The 20,385-nt window shown below is 46.0% G+C and overlaps 1 protein-coding gene across 1 annotated transcript in view; it reads left to right on the top strand.

The window, feature by feature from the left end:
- Positions 1 to 17,856, top strand: part of UBE2H (ubiquitin conjugating enzyme E2 H) — a 66,065-nt gene extending 48,209 nt beyond the window's left edge. The window contains exons 4-7 of the mRNA XM_063134571.1: positions 6,755 to 6,794; positions 7,814 to 7,866; positions 8,803 to 8,931; positions 13,294 to 17,856. Of these exons, the coding sequence (XP_062990641.1) occupies positions 6,755 to 6,794; positions 7,814 to 7,866; positions 8,803 to 8,931; positions 13,294 to 13,418 (347 nt within the window). The 3' untranslated portion in view covers positions 13,419 to 17,856. The remainder of the gene's footprint in view (positions 1 to 6,754; positions 6,795 to 7,813; positions 7,867 to 8,802; positions 8,932 to 13,293) is intronic.
- The last annotated feature ends 2,529 nt before the right edge of the window (positions 17,857 to 20,385 follow it).

Here is a 20,385-nt window from a genome sequence, read left to right as displayed (position 1 = left end):
GAATTGGGCCCAGACCTGGACTGGCAGCCAATGAAGGTGTAAAAGGACTGGCATAATGTGATCTCGCCGGCCAGTCCCTGTTAGTAAATGGGCTGCCCTGTTTTGTAGTCCTGCTTGTCCACCGAGCAGTTGCCAGCGAGGCTGTCGGAGCGTGGAAGTTTCGCCTTGTTGTTCCCTTGGAACGGGCCGACTTGAACATGTCCAACATTCCCCTGAAGTGTCTTCCTGCTTGTTAAAAGCACAAGGCGGAGTGCCGACGTCATTCCATGTGACAGTATGTCACTCGCCCGCTGACGTCTGTTGTGTTGCCCACAAGCTGAAACGATTTCTGTTTTGGCTGCCAGACAGAAGGCCACAAAAACATCAGTCCGTTGGTTTCTGTTCACCACTCTGCTGCTAAGATCATCTTCTTGGCTCGCCGCTCTGACCATGTTACTCCACTTCTGAAATCTCTTCATTGGCTTCTAATTCACTTCAGAATCCAATATAAACTTCTCCTGTTGACCTACAAAGCTTTTCACGGTCTAGCTCCTTCCTATCTCTCCTCTCTCATCTCACACTATTGCCCCGCTCATGCTCTTCGCTCCTCTGATGCCATGTTTCTCACCTGCCCAAAGGTCTCCACTTCCCTTGCTCGGCTTCATCCATTTTCTTTGGCTGCCCCTTACGCCTGGAACGCTCTTCCAGAACATTTGAGAACTACAAGTTCAATCGCAGCTTTTAAAGCTCAGCTAAAAACTTTTCTTTTTCCTAAAGCTTTTAAAACTTGATTTTGTTCTGACTTTATACTGCTAGTTTTACCCTACCCTGCCCCTGTTTGGTGCATTCTCTTCCCCTCCTTATTGTTTTATTATGATTTTATTAGAATGTAAGCCTATGCGGCAGGGTCTTGCTATTTACTGTTTTACTCTATACAGCACCATGTACATTGATGGTGCTATATAAATAAATTAATAATAATAATAATAATAATAATAATAATAATAATAACGTGACTGCAGACTCAGGCGTGTTCCCATCATGTCTTAGCTCCTTTCGGTCCCGATGTTAAGATGGCCATGCCATTTCCCCTAGGAGTGCAAATCTCACCTGATGGATCGCTAGGGTAGACTCTTTGCCAGGCCAGGGCTGGAGTTAATTTTGGTCAGAAGGGTGGTGGGGTTGGAACAATGAAACAGCACGCTTGTGGACGGGGAAGCGAGCAGGCCCAAACGCTCTGGGTCACCATCATCCCCGCCTCTATGCTCACTGATTCTCTGGAAAGAACCCCTTCAGAAGTACTGAAGTACCAGTGAAATTGATTCATTCCGGACAGACGAAAGGAGGTGTGTCTGCAAGAGAAGGCATTAATTAACTTATGGAATTCACTTCCACAACTTGGGGTGCTAAATTCATGAAAGGTATCGTTTGCCAACCTTGATAGTGAAGTGGAATTGCCTTGTTTGGAGGAAGTGTAACACACACACACCCCGCCCCAGTACAAGGTGTTAGAAGCATCTACTTATGGGCCTTTGACCGACCTCTCTCGGAAACAAAATGTTGGACTAGGTAGACCTTCGGTGTGAATTAGGGATATTCCTGCATTCTTATTGCTTTGGGGTACAATCCGTTAGAAAGTCCTCCTGCACAAGGCTCGCTGAAAGTAATGGTCGTGATTTTGGGCTGTTCATGTTCATTTCAATGAGGCTTTGGTGGATAACTTCCTGATGAACGCTGCCCTAAATATACCTTGGGCCTGTTCAGACAACACACTAAGTCATGGTTAGGCTGCTAAACCTTTTGCAGCAAATGGTTAGTGAGTGTGCTTAAACCGTGTTTATGTAGCCACCATGGTTAGGAATGGTTCACACAACACACTTAACCACTGTGGCTTAGCGTGTCATCTGAACAGGGTCTATAAGTTCTTAAGCGTGTGTTGCGTTTCTGAATTCCTGAACTCTCCTTGGCTCACAGCCATTGCTACAACAAACAGGGTTTGTATCCTGTAACTAACGCTGTCCTGTGTTAATGGCAGAGAAAAGTGGCTGGCTGGCTTCCTTTAAGAGCCTCGGTTTTCCCCAGTGGCTACATTTGTGTCGGGTCTTAAGGACTGTATCCTAGATCTAATGCCTCTGTTACACCTTGCAGTTTGGCCTAGAGCCTGAGAGCATTACATCACACAGCGCATAGTTAAATTATGGAACTCACTACCACAAGATGTAGTGATGGCCACCAATTTGGATGGCTTCAAAAGGGGGTTGGATAAATTCCTGGAGGCAAAGGCTATCCATGGCTACTAGCCCTGATGGTTGTGTGCTACCTCCAGTATTCGAGGCAATAAGCCTGTGTGCACCAGTTGCTGGGGAACATGGGTGGGAGGGTGATGTTGCACCGTGTCCTGCTTGTTCATCCCTGGCCAATGGCTGGTTGGCCGCTGTGTGAACAGAGTGCTGGACTAGATGGACCCTTGGTCTGATCCAGCATTAGGGCTCTTCTTATGTTCTTATCCCAAAGAGAAAAGTGTACCATTGGCCAGGGTTTATAAATCATCACACTTTGCCTAGTTGCCTGTGGTGAGTAAATGGCTTGGGGAAGCATTGCAGGTTGATATAAATTTATTTATTTAAAACATTTGTATCCCGCCCCATATCATTAAGATTTTTTATTTATTACATTTCTATACCGCCCAATAGCTGGAGCTCTCTGGGCTGTTCACAAATATTAATTAAGATCTCAGAGCGGCGTACAGATAAAAGCATACAGTACAAAACAATATGTACAGTTACAAACAAATTAAACCATAAACCTAGTTAAAACAATATATAATTTAAAAACAGTAAAAGCAGTTAAAACTGTTAAAACAATGTGCCATCTTAGTGAATTTAACCATCAAAGGCTTTGTTAAAAAGCCGTGTTTTTACTTGGCGTCGAAATGCAATCCATGTTGGTGCCAGTCGGGCTTCCAAGGGGAGGGCATTCCACAGTCGGGGTGCCACCACAGAGAAGGCCCTCTCCCTTGTCCCATCATAGCGTATATGTTGCGTTGGTGGGATGCGGAGAAGGGCTCCTCCAACAGATCTCAAGTCTCGGGAGGCAGATATAAGGAGAGGCACTCCCTCAAGTATCGAGGTCCCAAGCCGTTTAGGGCTTTAAACGTCATTACCAACACCTTGCATTCCAACCAGAAGTGTATAGGCAGCCAGTGCAGTTCCTTTAAGACTGGTGTTATTTGGTCTCTGTAAGATGTACCCACCAGCAGTCTAGCTGCTGCATTTTGCACTAGCTGCAACTTCTGTGTCATCTTCAAGGGCAGCCCCATGTAGAGTGCATTGCAGTAGTCTAATCGGGAAGTTACCAGTGCATGCACTACTGTGGCTAGGTTGTCTACCTTGTGCTACCATCATGCCAGCAGACACTTTTGCCATAGAGCAGTGGTTCCCAAACTTTTTCAGGTAACCGCCCCCTTGGTTCCACAAACTCATGCCCAGTGCCCCCTACCCTGCCCTATAAAAATCATTATTCAGAATAGCAGTTTTCAACGACCCGCTAAGGAAGATAATAACAATAAAATTCAAAACAGTAACAATTAATTGAATATGTATTCAAAATCCAATTACATTTTTTTAGTTTATTCAATTAAACATAATTGATGAACTTGATCCAGTGATATCATCTTTTCAAACTCTGATAGTCATTTAGCAAGTATATTAGATATCACATTTAGTAACTAGGGTAGATTTGATTTGATTTGATTTATTGCATTTATATACCGCCCCATAGCCGAAGCTTTCTGGGCGGTAGAGTACCTCACTATTCTGTAAATTCTTAATGTGATGGATGGGCTTGATGAAGTGACACCAGTTTCCCAATGTCTGGTTTAAAGTCACTTAGGAAGGAAGGAAGGAAGCTCTCGTGCAAGCACTGAGTCATTACTGACTCTTGGAGGGACGCCAGCTTTCGCTGACATTTTCTTGGCAGGCCTTATAGCAGGGTGGTTTGCCGTTGCCTTCCCCGGCCATTATTCCCTTTCCCCCAGCTAACTGGGTACTCATTTTACTGACCTCGGAAGGATGGAAGGCTGAGTCGACCCGAGCCGGCTGCCTGAAACCAGCTTCCGCTGGGATCGAACTCAGGCCATGGGGAGAGTTTCAGCTGCAGAAACTGCTGCTTTACCGCTCTGCGCCACACGAGGCTCCATAAAGTCACTTAACATGAGTCTTAAATCACCACATTTAGTAATCTGTTTTGCAGCCGGCGTGGCGGGGCACACCAAGCAGGGTATGTCTCTTCATTAGCGTTTTGATGCTTTTGAAACATTTCAATTCACCGTTAAAAGGACTCTTCTTAAACGGTATTAATACATGTGTGGATTCTTCCCCTATATGGCTTGGGACCAAACTACCTTCTCCCATAAAAATGTCCCTGGGCTTTAAGACCTTCTGTAGAGGCGCTTCTTAGAAAAGACCACCTCGAGCGCCCCCTTGCCTCTTAACGCCCCCCCCAATGCAATTCCACTGCCCCCAAGGGGGCAGTCCTGCCCACTTTGGGAACCACTGCCATAGAGGAAATTTTTCTCCGTGTGATGTGCCATAGTTCTGTGGTAGAGCACATGCTTTTGGCACACAGAAGGGAGTTGTAGGCTCAACCCCAGTGCTTCCATTAGTAGGAATCGTAGGTAGCTGGGCTGGCAAAGTTGTGGGCTAGAGGGACCAATGGCAGCTTCCACGGAGATGGCGTTCTGCTGTTTGCTGCCCACATCTGGCACTCGTGTTCTCCCCACCAACACCTCAATGCTGGAAGTGCCCACCTCTTGCCTTTCGTCATTGCTGGTGCTTCCAGCTGTCGTCTTCTCCCACGTAAACTGAGATTGTGAGCTCCTTGGGATAAGAGCCTGTCTTTGGTCAGCTCCATGCAGGCTGACAGCACCTGTGCCAGTGATCCTTCCCTGATACCCTTCAAGCCACAGGTTCAAGGCAATTCACTGGCGTCCTTTTGAAGGAAAGGACCAGGGCTCATTTGCCTGCAGAAGATCCCAGGTTCAGTCGCTGGGCATGGCTCCTCCAGATTATTTCAGACAGCAGGCCTAGGAAAGACCTCTGCCTGAGACCTTGTTGAGCTCTCGCCAGCTGAAACAGACCATCCTAGGATAGACAGTCCAGTGATTTATAGAATCATAGAATAGTAGAGTTGGAAGGGGCCTATAGGCCGTTGAGTCCAACCCCCTGCTCAATGCAGGAATCCACCCTAAAGCATACCTTACAGGTGGTTGTTCAGATGCCTCTTGGATGCCTCTAGTGTGGGAGAGCCCACAACCTCCCTAGGCCATGGGTTCCATTGTCATATAGAATCATAGAATAGTAGAGTTGGAAGGGGCCTACAAGGCCATCGAGTCCAACCCCCTGCTCAATGCAGGAATCCACCCTACAGCATCCCTGACAGATGGCTGTCCAGCTGCCTCTTGAAGGCCTCTAGGGTGGGAGAGCCCACCACCTCCCTAGGTAACTGGTTCCGTTGTCGTACTACTCTAACAGTCAGGAAGTTTTTCCTGATGTCCAGCCAGAATCAGGCTTCCTGGGCATGCCTCCTCGAATTCCAATAGAACATGGCTTCATATGTCTGAATCAGGACTGGGAGTTCAGCTACAGCAGCTTGTGGGATCTACAGGTGACATTTTGAAATGAGGATGAGCATGAAAGTCGCTATAAAGGAAAGGAAACTGAATGGGGCAAGCAGAAGTCACATCTTTTGACTTGGCCCATTGGCTTCTAGTTAAATTGGTGCCAACTCTATGCTGATCCACTGATCCACAGTAAGCCTGTAGTGCAGGCAAGCCTGTATTTAAGCGCTGGCTTGGTGTTTCATTGAAATAGGCCTGGCTTCCCAGCCAGCTGCTGTTTGTGGACTTTGGTGAGCAGCTTTTAAGATGTTCTGGGGATTGTTAATCAGTTAATTGATGTTTCTATTATTAAGGCTTAATAGCTATTGTGTCTCGACATGATGCTCAAGTCTTTGACTCTATTCCTTGCATGGCATCCTAGTTTCAAGAAATAATTTGGTGCACAGCTCAACCCCACCACACTGGCTGGATGTCCCAGACATCTGGAGTGTCACTACTTGTCTGCTGTTTTGAAAATGACGAGCCGTCTCCTCAAAACCATTAAGATGGGCCTCATGAGATGCGATGATGTAAAATAATGGATTCTTATTTCCAGCTCTCTCGTGGGGGGGAATCTTCATATGTATCTGTAACCAGAAATTCATCTCCAAGGCCAGCTCCCACTGAATTTCCCAGTAGGTTGCACTTGATGACTTCTGTTTAGACTGTGGTGTACTTTGTTCAAGTTGTATCTGATTAATTTCTTGCCATGTTTGAACTACAGTCCCCATAGATGACCTATAGTATCTTACTTTGCAAAGCCCAGTGGTTCGAGGACCGGTGTACACCTGACCGTTAAACTTTTGAGTAGATTTGCTGAATGATTGAGGCACATTTGGAGCTGTGAGGGTCAACAATGAAGCAGATCATGAAGTCACCTGAGGAGACAGAGTTGGAGGAAATGTTTCCTTTGGTTATGGATCCCATTTCAGCAGACAGTGAATCTTCTCGTGTGGCCCATTTGTAACTTGTCAAGGACTTGGGGAGTGTTATCCCTCCCCCTCTCTCATTGGTATGTCTTAATTTGTTCAGCGCCTAGCACAATGCTAGGCTTGTTCGGAAGTACTAATGATAGGTACCCATCTTCTTACAATTCTTGCATTTGTTTCTGTTTTGCAGGATTCATGAATAAAATTTTCCATCCCAACATTGACGAAGCGTAAGTCAATTCAGATATTTTGCCCTAAAGATTTCTTATTGTGGGTGAGAATGAGGAGGTCTTTAATTTCAGTCGTGTAGCCTCTATATTTCATTTGGGAAGGGGAGGCAAATAGAGACATGATATTTAGACATTTGATGTATTTTAAGGGAAGTTGGGAAGATGGTGAGCACCCATTTATTCACCCTCTTTCCTGAGGATAACGATTAGAAGCCATGGATTTGGGGCTGCCTTAAAGGTGAATCTTTTTCACATTAACGTTGGCTACAAGCCCCCAGTGTGTTGCAGTAGGTTCTGGGGCACATTTTAGGGTGCACACTCAGCTTACCCAGAGCGCTGGCCAAAGTCGCTGGGGCTGAGATAAACAGAGAGGACATGTTAGGATGCGCCCTGATGGTCTAGGTGGACAATGAGATGTCACGGCTTAAAATGGCGGTCCTTCAATGGTAATCAGGGTTGAGTCTGTCCGTATTACCTGGCATTGCTGGCCTGTCTTCAGTTAACAGACGTGTATAAATAATCCATGTAAATGGTGGTTTGGCGGCCTCTTGCTTAGGACTAGGTAAAACATCCTAGTAGAGCAGTTTCAGGATCTGCTTTCATTTTTTACTAGAACTTGAGGTCTACCAACCACTGCCAGGTGCAATATAGCAGCTATCTGGAGCAGTTCTATACATAGAATTCAAGAACAGGGTGCCTCCGAGCACGTACTCAGCCCAAGTTCTTGTTTTCGGTACCAGAACTGACCTCATAGTCTTTTCTGCACAAAAATGCACTCCTGGTTCTCCTCTGTTGCTTTTGTTAAAACAATTCTAAGCTATGCAAAACACCGAAAGAGCTGTCTGCGGCCCCGATCTGTCTTCTGCCTGTTTCTGTTCTATGGCATGTATTAATAGCAGGATTAAGATTTGAACTGGAGACTTCCCGGCTGACGCTCCTAGCTACTATGCCAACACAGCTCTGCCAAGTTGTAAATTGAAGCCATCCCTTCATTTTCTTGTTTGTCTGTTTTGTTTCAGGTCAGGAACTGTATGTCTAGATGTAATAAATCAGACTTGGACAGCTCTCTATGGTGAGTTTAAAATATATGGTGGGGTAGGTTTGGACCAGGGGCTCATGTGTGTATCCTTAATTCATAGGTTATGAATGGTCTTGCATATTCCTTTGCTCCTTTGGAGTCCTTCAGGTGGCAGGGTGCCATGCCTGCTCCCAGGCAAACTTATGCAAGCATAGAATAGTAGAGTTGGAAGGGGCCTACAAGGCCATCGAGTCCAACTCCCTGCTCAATGCAGGAATCCACCCTAAAGCGTCCCTGACAGATGGTTGTCCAGCTGCCTCTTGAAGGCCTCCAATGTGGGAGAGCCCACAACCTCCCCAGGTAACTGGTTCCATTGTCGTACTGCTCTAACAGTCAGGAAGTTTTTCCTGATGCCCAGCTGGAATCTGACTTCCTGTAACTTGAGCCCGTTATTCCGTGTCCTGCACTCTGGGATGATCGAGAAGAGATCCTGGCCTTCCTCTGTGTGACAACCTTTTAAGTCTTTGAAGAGTGCTTAAAAGGTACGAGGCATCGTAGTGCCTCATACCACTGAGGGACTACCGCAGAGGGAGATCTCTCCCTCCACAAGAGGATTAAACGATGGAAGTTGTGTAAAAATGTTTAACCTCTACTATTTCCGTAGGCTGCGTTTTGCGCTGCCTTACTACTCTGTCTTGTGTGTTATGAGTTAAATGCACGTCCTCAACTCGGCACCATTCTTCATCTTGGCTCATCTTTACTTCATTTTTTTATTTATTGCATTTTTATACTGACCAATAGCCGAAGTTCCCTGGGTGGTTCACAAAAAATTGGAGCAAGGACACTGTCACTTTTTTTTTACAATGCCTAGAATGCTGAAGCTAAATAAATGGTGGTGTCGTAGCAGAGGTTAAAAGCGGAGGACTCTTTCTGCACGCTAGTTTAGACATTACACGTCCGATATTGATTTTCTTGTGTTGATGCTTTCAGATCTTACCAATATATTTGAGTCGTTCCTGCCCCAGTTGCTGGCCTATCCCAACCCCATAGATCCCCTTAATGGCGACGCGGCGGCCATGTACCTTCACCGACCAGAAGAATACAAACAGAAAATTAAAGGTAAGGGCTTTGATGGAATGTGAAAGGATCAGCGGTATGTCTTGGAACCTTGTCTTGTAGTGAAAGGCCTTGTGCCTTCCAGTTGACATCTGTAACCTCCTCTATGGAGCAGTTCTTACCTTGGACAAAAGCGAGTTCCCAGGAGGTGCATGGTTCTGAAAATCAACACTTATGGTGGAAGAGTAAGACATGCATCTGAGTCATCTTAGCTCTGAGACTGCTCTGGAAGGGGGTTCAAATCGATTAGTTATCTACTGTAGTTCATTCCCACCCTAGGTCCCTCCAGATGTTTTGCTTACGACTCCTCTATCGTCTGACCTCTGGTCATGCTGGCTGAAGCTGATGGGAGTTGTAGGCCAGAACATCTGGATGGACGCAGGTGGGTCATCTACTGGTGTCCGTATGCAGCTACGGCACTTTACAGGGGGTATGAAAAGAGAGACTGGCTCTGGTGCTGTGTAGGATAAAGAGTCTTTTATGGTATTGTCCCGAAATTAAGATTTTTATTTAAAAGGTTCAAAGAAGCTCAACATTTCGGATGCCAAGATCCTTCATCAGGAGCAAACGCTCCACAGAAAGAAAATCAACGTTTGCTCCTGATGAAGGATCTCGGCATCCGAAACGTCGAGCTTTTTTGAACCTTTTAAATAAAATTTGGGACAATACCATAAAAGACTCTTTATCCTACATGTAATGGATGTCAGGGTCCACCTGACAGCCCTGCAAGGTAGGCTCCTGGACCAAACGTCCTGAACTCCCAGGCAACCCACCGCCCTAGCCTTGTCCACAACCGGGACGAGCCAGATGTTCAGGGAATAACACACAAGCACACATTTAAGGGACCAAAGTAAATTTATTGCAATCACTAAAACTAACACGTAAGGCCTTGGTCAGTAAAAAGCCTCTTAAAAAGGGAAAGGGGGAAAGGGATATGAGGGAAAAGGAGTGAGGTAGGAAGGTCTAACAGTTAGCCATTACCCCAATAAACAATCATACGTCTCCACACCCAGCCGAAGCGACGGCTGGCCTTCTCCAAGATACCCAACACACTTTAAAACATAAAAAAACCTTTCTAACTCCGGGCTACCTCCGTGGTTGCCACGGACCTGATCTTCCCACTTGACATACGCACACACCTCCAAGGAAGATGGACTGGGCACGTCCACATGCTGTACAGGCCATCATCCATTTGCACCACTGTTATCCAGTTGTCCACCAAGGTTATTGTGGGTACCTTGCAGTGCTGTGTTGCCTATCTTTTATTTTACTTTGTATATTATTTAAAACATAGGTGTGGTTTCTTTTACGTAAGGTTGTGTGAGTTTGCTCAGGCTACTGCTTCACCAATGCACTCAAAAGTGACAAAAGTCCTACAAAAAACAAAGAAAGAAAAGTTTCTCAGTATCCCTTTTTGCTTATTCCCCCCCCCCCCAACATTGGGATTGGAGGATGCTACACATGGGCTGATAACTTATCACGATTACAAGATGAACCTGTCTATCACTGCTGGGGAAAAAAGGTTCCCGCCCTCCAGCTTTTACCCATTCAATAAAAAATAATTGCAAACAAAGCGCAAAATGAAAAATTCTGGAAATTGACACAAATGACCCCCAATGATCAATTTCTAAGCACAGTAAGTTTCAGGGATCTAGCTTTAAAAACAAAGAAGTTATAGGTGTTTCTTCGGCCAATGCAACCCTATGGGAAAATACGGCCAAAATAGCGTTCTCTTCAGGAAAGAATGAAGAAATGTATCAATGCAGGATTCCTGCATTGAGCAGGGGGTTGGACTCGATGGCCTTGTAGGCCCCTTCCACCTCTGCTATTCTATGATTCTATGGAGGGTCTTCTTCATGGGGCTTTTTATCTCTTCTTTGGACCCCCAGACCCATGACCCTTGTTAACCAACCCATGCCCTTCCTGGTCTTCTGTCGACCCCTCCCCACAGGGGCGCCACTCCCTAATAAACCAGTGTGGTGTAGCGGCCAAAGTGTCGGACTGGGAGTTAGGAGATCCGGGTTCTAGTCCCCACTCGGCCATGGAAACCCACCGGGTGACTTTGGGCCAGTCACAGGCTCTCAGCCCAACCTACCTCACAAGGTTGTTGTGAGGATAAAATGGACAGGAGGAGGATTATGTACGCCGCCTTGGATTCCTTGGAGGAAAAAAGGCGGGATAAAAATGCAGTAATAAATAAAATATAATAAATAATAAAGTTCATAATCTCCCTTTCATGTTCAGTTTTAATTTATGAAACCATAGAGTCCTTTGGTGTGTAACCCAGGGGGAGAAGGCCCAGAGATTTAGAGGAAACGGCTCACAACTTTTGCTCTAAACCTCAGGTGAAAAGAAGGGAGAAACAAATTCTCTGGGTGCTGAACTTTTTTATTTGTAAGTTGAAGAGCCCGACACGTTTCGTCCTGTATCCTTTCAAGGCCTTCTTCAGGGGCTTGTAGGAAGATGTCTGCAAGTCACTATTAACAATCAGAGGAAGACATTCTGTTGATAAGAAGACTTTTGCAGACATCTTCATACAACCCCCCTGAAGAAGGCCTTGAAAAGATACAGGTGGAAACGCGTCTGCCTCTTCAACTTACAAATAAAAATGTTCAGCATCCTGAGAATTTGTTTCTCCCTACTTTTCACCTGATTTGGGTGCTTTTCTCCCCGTATTTGGCTCTAAACCTCAGGCCTTTCACTGCTTGCAGCTCTAGATGGCAGTGAATGCAAGTATGTCTTCATAGAATCATAGAATAGTAGAGTTGGAAGGGGCCTATAAGGCCATCAAGTCCAACCCCTGCTCAGTGCAGGAATCCACCCTTGGCCATCCACCTTTGGCCATTGACCTCCTCCACTGCCTGGCTCTTCACCTCTAGAGAGAGGTCCTTCTACTTGAAGCTACTTACCAGGATACACAGACATGCACCCTGCCCCTGTGTTGCCAAGCTGTTCTTTTTCTTGATGGAGAGACACGCTCTGGGAATGGGGTGGGTATCAGGGGCACATACCCTAGCTTGGTAGAAGCTGATTCCACCCTTTTCTCATGCTTCTTACCCTGCCCAGCTACAGATCTTTCTACACTTTGCACACATTCTCTACAGAGAATCTACCTCTTTGAGTTCCATTGTTAGTGTACTGGAAGGCACAGGCAGCCAGCTTGCTTTGTGCACAGAAAAACAGGCAAAGATGATCCCGGGTTCAAAGGTGGACTGTCTTGTACAAATTTTAACCTTTGCTCTTAAGATGCCGGCCACCAACCTTCCTAAAAGTCCACTGTGATGGAATCGCTCTGTTTGACTCAGCGATTCCCTGGCCAGAGAAGGGGAGTCTGACTCAGCCAGCCCAGACTCACACCCCTTCACTACCGCTTGTTAACCCTTTGTAGTCTAAGTTCTCAAGGAAACACACCACACTCCAGAAATAGGGACCAAACACTTTTATTCTTTACACTACACACTCCCATAAGGGTCCACACATTAAGGTAAGCACATAAAAGGTTTTGGGGGAAAACACAGACAAAGGAATGACACACTTAGGACAGCAGGGACTAATACCTCCCCCTTCACACGCTCAAGCCAATAGAATTCGCACTTGCTCCCCACTTTAACCACCCACCAGCCATAACTCCGGCAAGGCCCCTTGCCCACTTGTACCCAAACCTGAACTAAAACATAACAAACATTTAACTCTGCGACTCAACCCCTTTGTTGTTCACTCCGACTTGGCTTTACGCCACTCGAATTAGGACTCCTTCCCTCAGCGGCCGCGTGGAGCTTCCGCCATCCAGCCGGCCCGGCCTGGATGCTCTAACTCACCCCGCACACGCTGGACTCCTGACACCCACAGGAAAAGAGACTGGACTCTTAGGTGCCTAGGCTTTTTATCTCTTTCTGGGACCCCCTTGTCACCAGACCCACCCTGACCAATAGAAACCCCATAGCAACCCACACGAGGAGGGAATACTCCCAGACATTGCCCAGCTGCAACTTGTTACTCTCCCCCGGGTACCAGCCCGGGGAGGCGTTATCAGACGCCAGGCGCTTCTCGCCCAGCGCGGCCTTGGCGTTTCGCTTGCTACTCCCCTTTCAGACACACAGAAACCCCTCTCCCTCTCCTTGGGAGGAAGCAAAAGATGTTCTCTTAAAGGAGCCATGGGCTCAGCCCAGGACATCCACCATCGCTTGTTTTGGGTGGGTGGCAGACGGAGAGGCACCTGCAGGCACGGCAGGAACATTAAGGTGTTAAGATGTTTGGGGTCTGGTTAGCAAGGCAGTGTGGGCTTCTGATGTGCCTTGTGTGTGTGTGTGTTGATCGTCCTTTCCCTCCCCCCACCCTCCATTCTCTCTCTTTCTCCCCATCCAGAATACATTCAGAAATATGCAACAGAGGAAGCACTAAAAGAGCAAGAAGAAGGCACCGGTGATAGCTCTTCAGAGAGCTCAATGTCTGACTTTTCAGAGGACGAGGCCCAGGATATGGAATTGTAGTAAATGAAGCGCCCTGCTTTTCAGAGAGACTGACTTCCTAACCATGCGCTGAGAAGCAGACTATAATATTCATATTTAAACAAAGCAATTTTTTATTACTAAACAAGGTTTTTATGAATAATAGCATTGAGATATATATATATATATATACATATATATATTTATATATATATATATATATACACACACACACACACACACACACACACACACGTATATATATATATATATATATATATATATATATATATATATATATATATATCTCACCCTTTAGATCTTGATTTCTTGGTCATTTCTCAGAACCCAAAGTGCACCGTAGCGCGTTTCCCACATTCCACTTGGTAGCAATATGAAGCCCAGATGCGTGCGCCCATCCATCCATCCAGTCATAATTCCATTTGAGCTGAGTCAACTTGTGGGCTACTGAACTGTCAACCTAAACAGCTGCTTTGCTAGAGAGAGGGTCTGGATGTTCCCTTTTCTTCCTCTCCCCCGCCCCCCCCCTTTTTTTTTAATTAATGTTTCCAAAGACGGCAGACACCCATGGATGCAAAAACGGAACGGCACTTTCAGAATGTAAAAGGAAATCGTTGGGGGATAAATACTAGACAGACGAGGCAGTGAAGTCAACAGTGCTCTTTCATTTCAACTTGGCTGCTTACACCTTGAATGGAGTTATATATATAGATATATTTTCCCCAAAAAACCCCACCCACTGAATGCGTTGGAAGTGTCAGATTTTTACAAAGCGGCTTTGATTTTAAGGACACTTTGTACGGACTTCCTGTCTGCCTCAAGAAACGTGGCGGAGATTAGTCTGGTTTGCTCGGAGAAGCTTTTGAAAGCTGACGTCTGGGCAGTGAAGTCATCTTCCTGGTCTGGATTCTCGTTGGGTCTACTTCTGTTTTTAAGGGACAGAAAGCAAGCGCTGTCCAGTGTTGGCTTAACTTGTGTCGCGTTCATTGAGTCCAAACCCATTTTGGTCCTACTGCCAGAATTACACCGGGCAGTGTAATATATATATTCATTATAATGCATATATGCACGCACACACACACACACACACTCAGTCAATGTGTCTACAAACACTGTGCAAGTGATCTCCTGTAAGAGTGGGTCTTGGAACCAGGTGGATTTGTCCAAGTGCTCCAGGCCTATGGATGGTTCCATTGGCTCTTTTTGCCACGGATCCGAACTCCATTGGCGCGCATGCCTGCTTGTTCTCCGGCTGTTCAGTCAGGCCCTTTCTTTTGTGAGCAAGCCAGACAATCTAGGAGTGGGGTGGGGGCTGTTTTCAAAAAAGGGGGAATTGATAAAGAGTGCTGTTTTCAGAGATCCTTGTAATTGAATTTTTTTTTCATTTCTTGTGCATTTTGAACACGTGAAGGTCTCCCCCCCTTCCATTTAATGGTAAGAGAACCTCATACTATAAATGCCTACCTGGGATGTCGATGATACTTGAATATGGATAAAAGCATGAGCGCCTAGCAAGATGGATCTCCAACCTCGATGTTGCCTCGACTGCATTTGTGAAGGTTTTTTGGACAGGACGTGTGTAGGGGAGGGGGGAGTCAGTGCCACCCTCTAGAGGCATTCTACGGAATTTAAATTTGGGTGACTCGAGCAGAACATGGAATGTCAAGCTAAGTTCAGTAAATTGTATTCCCCCCCCTCCAGTTTCTTCTTCAACGCCATCAGAGTTTGGAGTCGGTGCGCGTGCGTGCGTGTGTGTCTTTGGCAGAGGGAGGGGGTGTCAAAAAGAGTACAATCCTAAAGCGTGATCAATTTGCTTTTTTTTCCCTTTTGAAAGATCTTATGTAAAGTAGAATTTGACTTTGGCATGATTATTTTCCTTTAATAAAGCAAAAACATACAAAGTATTTGAATTACGGGCATGAAGCAAAAAAACAAAACAAGAAAACACGAACGGATTTTTCTTTTCTTTTTTACATTTAAAAAACAGCAGTAATGTAGGGCTGCGGTTAGTAGTTGAGCTGAAATTCTCTGCGCTAGTGATTATGGCTTCTTGAAGGGTTTAGTATTAACTATGGAACATGTAACTGTGTGCCGTAACTCTTAACCCTAGCCATTTTCTTGACTTTGGAGGAGGATGAGGAGAGAACCCTCCTCCTTAGATGCTCTGCTCGCCGTCTGCTTGTGCGATGACCTCTTAGATACTATTTAGGTATAGATTTGAGTGCTGAGGTGGCTGTGGTGATGGTGGTACCAATTTAAACAAAATAAATTGTATTTTTTCAGTATTGTATATACAAATATTAGTGTTCTAATTCCCTTTCCTTTATGCAGGTAACCTTTTTTAAAATTTCAATCCTGATGTATGATCAGATTTTAACATCTTTGGACACACAGCTCCTCCCTCATTTGCAGGCACCTGTTCTTCCCCCCCCCCTTCCCCAAAATAGCCAACAATCCTGGCTTTAATTAAGCACGCAAAAGAAATTCCAGATAAGAGGCACGATCCATGTTAAACGGAATCTCCCAAAGTGCCGCACTCGCACCTGATCTGATCCCTTACATTAGCCTTCCCCAACCTGGAGCCTTCCAGATGTGTTGGGCTACAGCTCCTGGGAGTTGCATTCCAGTACATCCGGAGGGCATCTGGTTGGGGAATGCTGCCTTATATGTCCACAGCTCAGGGCGTTGAGGGAATGACAGCCCACAAGATCGCTGTGCAGCAACGTTTCTTCCTTTCTTTCTTGTTTACAACGGGATTTTTTAACACAGAGCCTTGTCAAATGGTTGCAAAGGTCATTGCCTTTGTGCCGTCATTTCAAGTGATCCAGGCAGGCAAAGGGAGGTTAGTCCAATAGGCATAGTTTTATGCAGGCACGGGGAACCTGTGGTCCTCCAGAAGTTGGAATCGGACTCCCATCAACCAGCGTGGCCAATCGCCAGAGCTGAAGTCCAAAAACAGCAGGTTCCCCATGCTGGTTTTAATGGGATCCACCTAGCAAGAAGATGGCTGATGAATAATTTCAGGAGCGCTTTTCTGACCTGGAACTGCTTCCAGTTGCTTCCTTTTCTCTGCCCCCTGCCCTACAGCCACCTTATCTCCCCCTTGCTAAGTTGTCTTTTGCCTGGATGGCTGCTGCACTGTGAGATTGAAACGCAGGCGCATTTAAACGGCCAGCCGGCTTGTCCTTTTCCTCAAACGCTCCCATTTCTTTTCAAACCACTTTCCATTCAGGTAACAGTTCCATCTTCAAAGCCGTCTCCAATTGCTAAGTTGCAAACGTAGCTTATGCTTTGGAAGTTGTGGCTGCAAAGTGTGAGTGCACGCAGGGTGAAATGCCACATCCTGTGCATACGCTGTAAAAAAAAAATCATTTTAAAAGAAATGGGATCTTAAGTTCTCATGTCTGCTGTTCGCATCTCTCTCCGATTCTTCTTTTGCGTACCACGCCTTCGGTTAGAGGAAACCTTCCCCGTCGGCCGTGGCCTCCACTTTACTCCTTCTAAATCACCAACAAAGAGGTTTTCCTTTTGAGCACACCGCTGTCTACTCCACCTTTTCTCTGCCAGTCTCCCGAGTCCTATCTGTTGACCTTCCGTTAGCTCTTCTTGTCATGTCTCAAATTACTAGATAAAAAGGTAGAGGGAGTCTGAAAGTAGTCTTAAGGCGGGGAGCAAGCGGCGCAGATCCGAGTGACAAGTGGTTTTTTTTCCAGCTGATTCTGAAGACGATGGGTTGTGGAGACAGAAGCAAGTTGCCTCAAGTTGAGGTCAGCCCAGATAAGTAAGCAGAAATCGAGAGCTCCAAGACTGCTTCTAGAATTGATTTCATGATCATGTTTGGTTGATGTTTCCCTACCTTTTGGGGTGGGGTGTTCAAGGACGCGCACTAAGAAGGTGGATTCCTAATTGTATGAGCAGTGATACAGCTTTGGCACTATGCTAGATTTCTACAAGCTAGCTTTGGCATGGATAGCGATGGAAGTAGTTAGTCTGGGAGTGTCCAAGGATGGCTCTCGTCATCCGATCTATGGACCATTTCAGGTGTGATCTAGGAATGCTGGTTTTATAAATATATATATACATAACACGGACATATTTATATATATATTCTCTCTCGCTTCCTCTTGCTCGTCTGAGTTGTGCTGGCACTTGAAGTCAGAGTGTGCTGCATGAGAAATGGCCTTTTTTTTTTATTTTACTGACTGTATTTGGTACATATTGTGTGAATTACTTGAAGAGATAAAACGGGGCATCTGGCCCTTCCATTTGAGTCTCAGCTTCTTCCCCCCCCCTCCCTCCCACCTCCACCTGCCCCCCCCCCTTTGCATTGTGATGATGTAGTGGGCATGCCTGACACAGATGGCAAATGCCTCTTCTAAGAATTATAACCTCTCAAAATAGTTGTGTATAATTAAAGAAACTGTAAACTTTTTTAAAAATAAAATATGTATATACCTTGTTCCCTCGACTGGTAATTACCCAGGAGAGATTAGGTCTTCAGCACATGGCTCTTTTAAAAAGACCCCGTGGAACAGTGGCAATGTGAATGAATGAAGCTTTATTGAATAAGTTGAATGAAACTTTATTGAATAAGCTTTATTGACTCAAAGAGTCCTTATCAATGGAACCTTCTCAAACTGGGGGGAGGTAACGAGTGGGGTACCGCAGGGCTTAGTCCTGGGCCCAGGGCTCTTCAACATTTTTATTAATGATTTGGACGAGGAGGTGCAGGGAACGCTGATCAGATTTGCAGATGACACAAAATTGGGTGGGATAGCTAATACCCTGGAAGACAGAAACAAACTGCAAAGTGATCTTGATAGGCTGGAGTGCTGGGCTGCAAACAACAGGATGAAATTTAATAGGGATAAATGCCAAGTTCTACATTTAGGAAATAGAAACCAAAGGCACAGTTACAAGATGGGGGATACTTGACTCAGCAATACTACAAACAAGAAGGATCTTGGAAATCGTTGTAGATCACAAGCTGAATATGAGCCAACAGTGCGATATGGCTGCAAGAAAGGCAAATGCTATTTTGGGCTGCATTAATAGAAGTATGGCTTCCAAATCATGTGAGGTACTGATTCCTCTCTATTTGGCCCTGGTTAGGCCTCGTCTAGAGTATTGCGTCCAGTTCTGGGCTCCACAATTCAAGAAGGACGCAGACAAGCTGGAGTGTGTTCAGAGGAGGACAACCAGGATGATCAGGGGTCTGGAAACAAAGCCCTATGAGGAGAGACTGAAAGAACTGGGCATGTTTAGCCTGGAGAAGAGAAGATTGAGGGGAGACATGATAGCACTCTTCAAATACTTAAAAGGTTGTCACACAGAGGAGGGCCAGGATCTCTTCTTGATCCTTCCAGAGTGCAGGACACGGAATAATGGGCTCAAGTTAAAGGAAGCCAGATTCCAGCTGGACATCAGGAAAAACTTCCTGACTGTTAGAGCAGTACGACAATGGAATCAGTTACCTAGAGAGGTTGTGGGCTTTCCCACACTAGAGGCCTTCAAGAGGCAGCTGGACAACCATCTGTCAGTGATGCTTTAGGGTGGATTCCTGCATTGAGCAGGGGGTTGGAGTCAATGGCCTTGTAGGCCCCTTCCAACTCTGCTATTCTATGATTCTAAGTCTTCTGACCATTTCAAAAATAAAAAATCACATCATAAGGTACATCTCTTCCTTCTCTCTCTCCCCCCCCCAAAAAAAATCCAATTTCTCTGGCTGCCGCCAAGGTTTTGCACTCGTAACTTGACAGTATAATCTGGGGGGTGGGGTGCATTCCCTCTCCTAGTGCATGCCCAGGTGCCTCTGTGATGAGGTCCCGATAGATGAAATTTTCACTTTTTATGGCAACATGCACATTTGCACTTTGTAGAGTATGTAACGTTGGGCATGCAACAGGAGGGCAGGAGGGAGTGGTGTAGAAAATGGACCTAGGGAACAGGCAGTGCTTTTGGTGAAAAGGGACTCTGAAGAATATATTTTTATTACATTTGGATACTGCCTGATAGCTGGGTGGGCTCACAAAATAGAGCTTAAACCAGTGGTTCCCAAACTTTTTCAGGTAATCGCCCCCTTGGTTCCACAAACTCATGCCCAGTTCCCCCTCCTCTATCCAGGCATGTATTAATACTGTTTAAGAAGAGTCCTTTTAATCGTGAATTGAAATATTTCAAAAGCACCAAAACGCTAAGGAAGAGACATACCCTGCTTGGTGTGCCCCGCCACGCCGGTTGCAAACAGAGGCGTTCACTCTCTTTTCCCTCCCTCGGTAAGCCTGGGGCAGGTGCTTCTCATTTAAAGGGGCCACGCTCCTCTGGATCCTGCTGGTCTGGGCGCCCGGGCCGAGCAGTGGCGGTGGCGACCGGGCGGAGGAGCTGAGCTGAGGAACTAAGAATGAAAAAGGGGCCGTGCTGTGCGTGGCCCCTTTAAATGGGAAGCACCCGCCGCAGGCTTGCCGAGGGAGGGAGGGAAAAGAGAGCGAATGCCTCTGTTTTGCAGCCAGTGTGGCTTTTCATTAGCATTTTGGTGCTTTTGAAACATTTCAATTCACCATTAAAAGGACTCTTCTTAAACGGTATTAATACATGTGTGGATTCTTCCCCTATATGGCTTCGGACTAAACTACCTTCTCCCATAAAAACGTCCCTGGGTTTTAGGACCTTCTGGAGAGGGGCTTCTCGGAAAAGACCACCTCGAGTGCCCCCCTGCCACCCCCATGCCTCTTAACGATCCCCTATGCAATCCCACCGCCCCCAAGGGAGTGGTACCGCCCACTTTGAGAACCACTGGCTTTAACTCTAAACTATAAGGGCAAAATAGAACCAAGAGAATTTTCATTCGGGGGGGTGGGGTGGGTCATGTTTCCTTACTGTCCCTCTGCTTCCTGCTTCTCTTCCGCAATAGGAACCAGCAGAATCACGGGGAAGGAAGCAGCGACCACATGGCTCCATTCAGTTTAGTGGGACAGTGCCCTCTAGTGGG

Source organism: Elgaria multicarinata, chromosome 9, assembly GCF_023053635.1.
Source record: "Elgaria multicarinata webbii isolate HBS135686 ecotype San Diego chromosome 9, rElgMul1.1.pri, whole genome shotgun sequence".
Lineage (NCBI taxonomy): Eukaryota > Metazoa > Chordata > Lepidosauria > Squamata > Anguidae > Elgaria > Elgaria multicarinata.
This window is presented reverse-complemented; position numbering and strand designations above follow the sequence as displayed.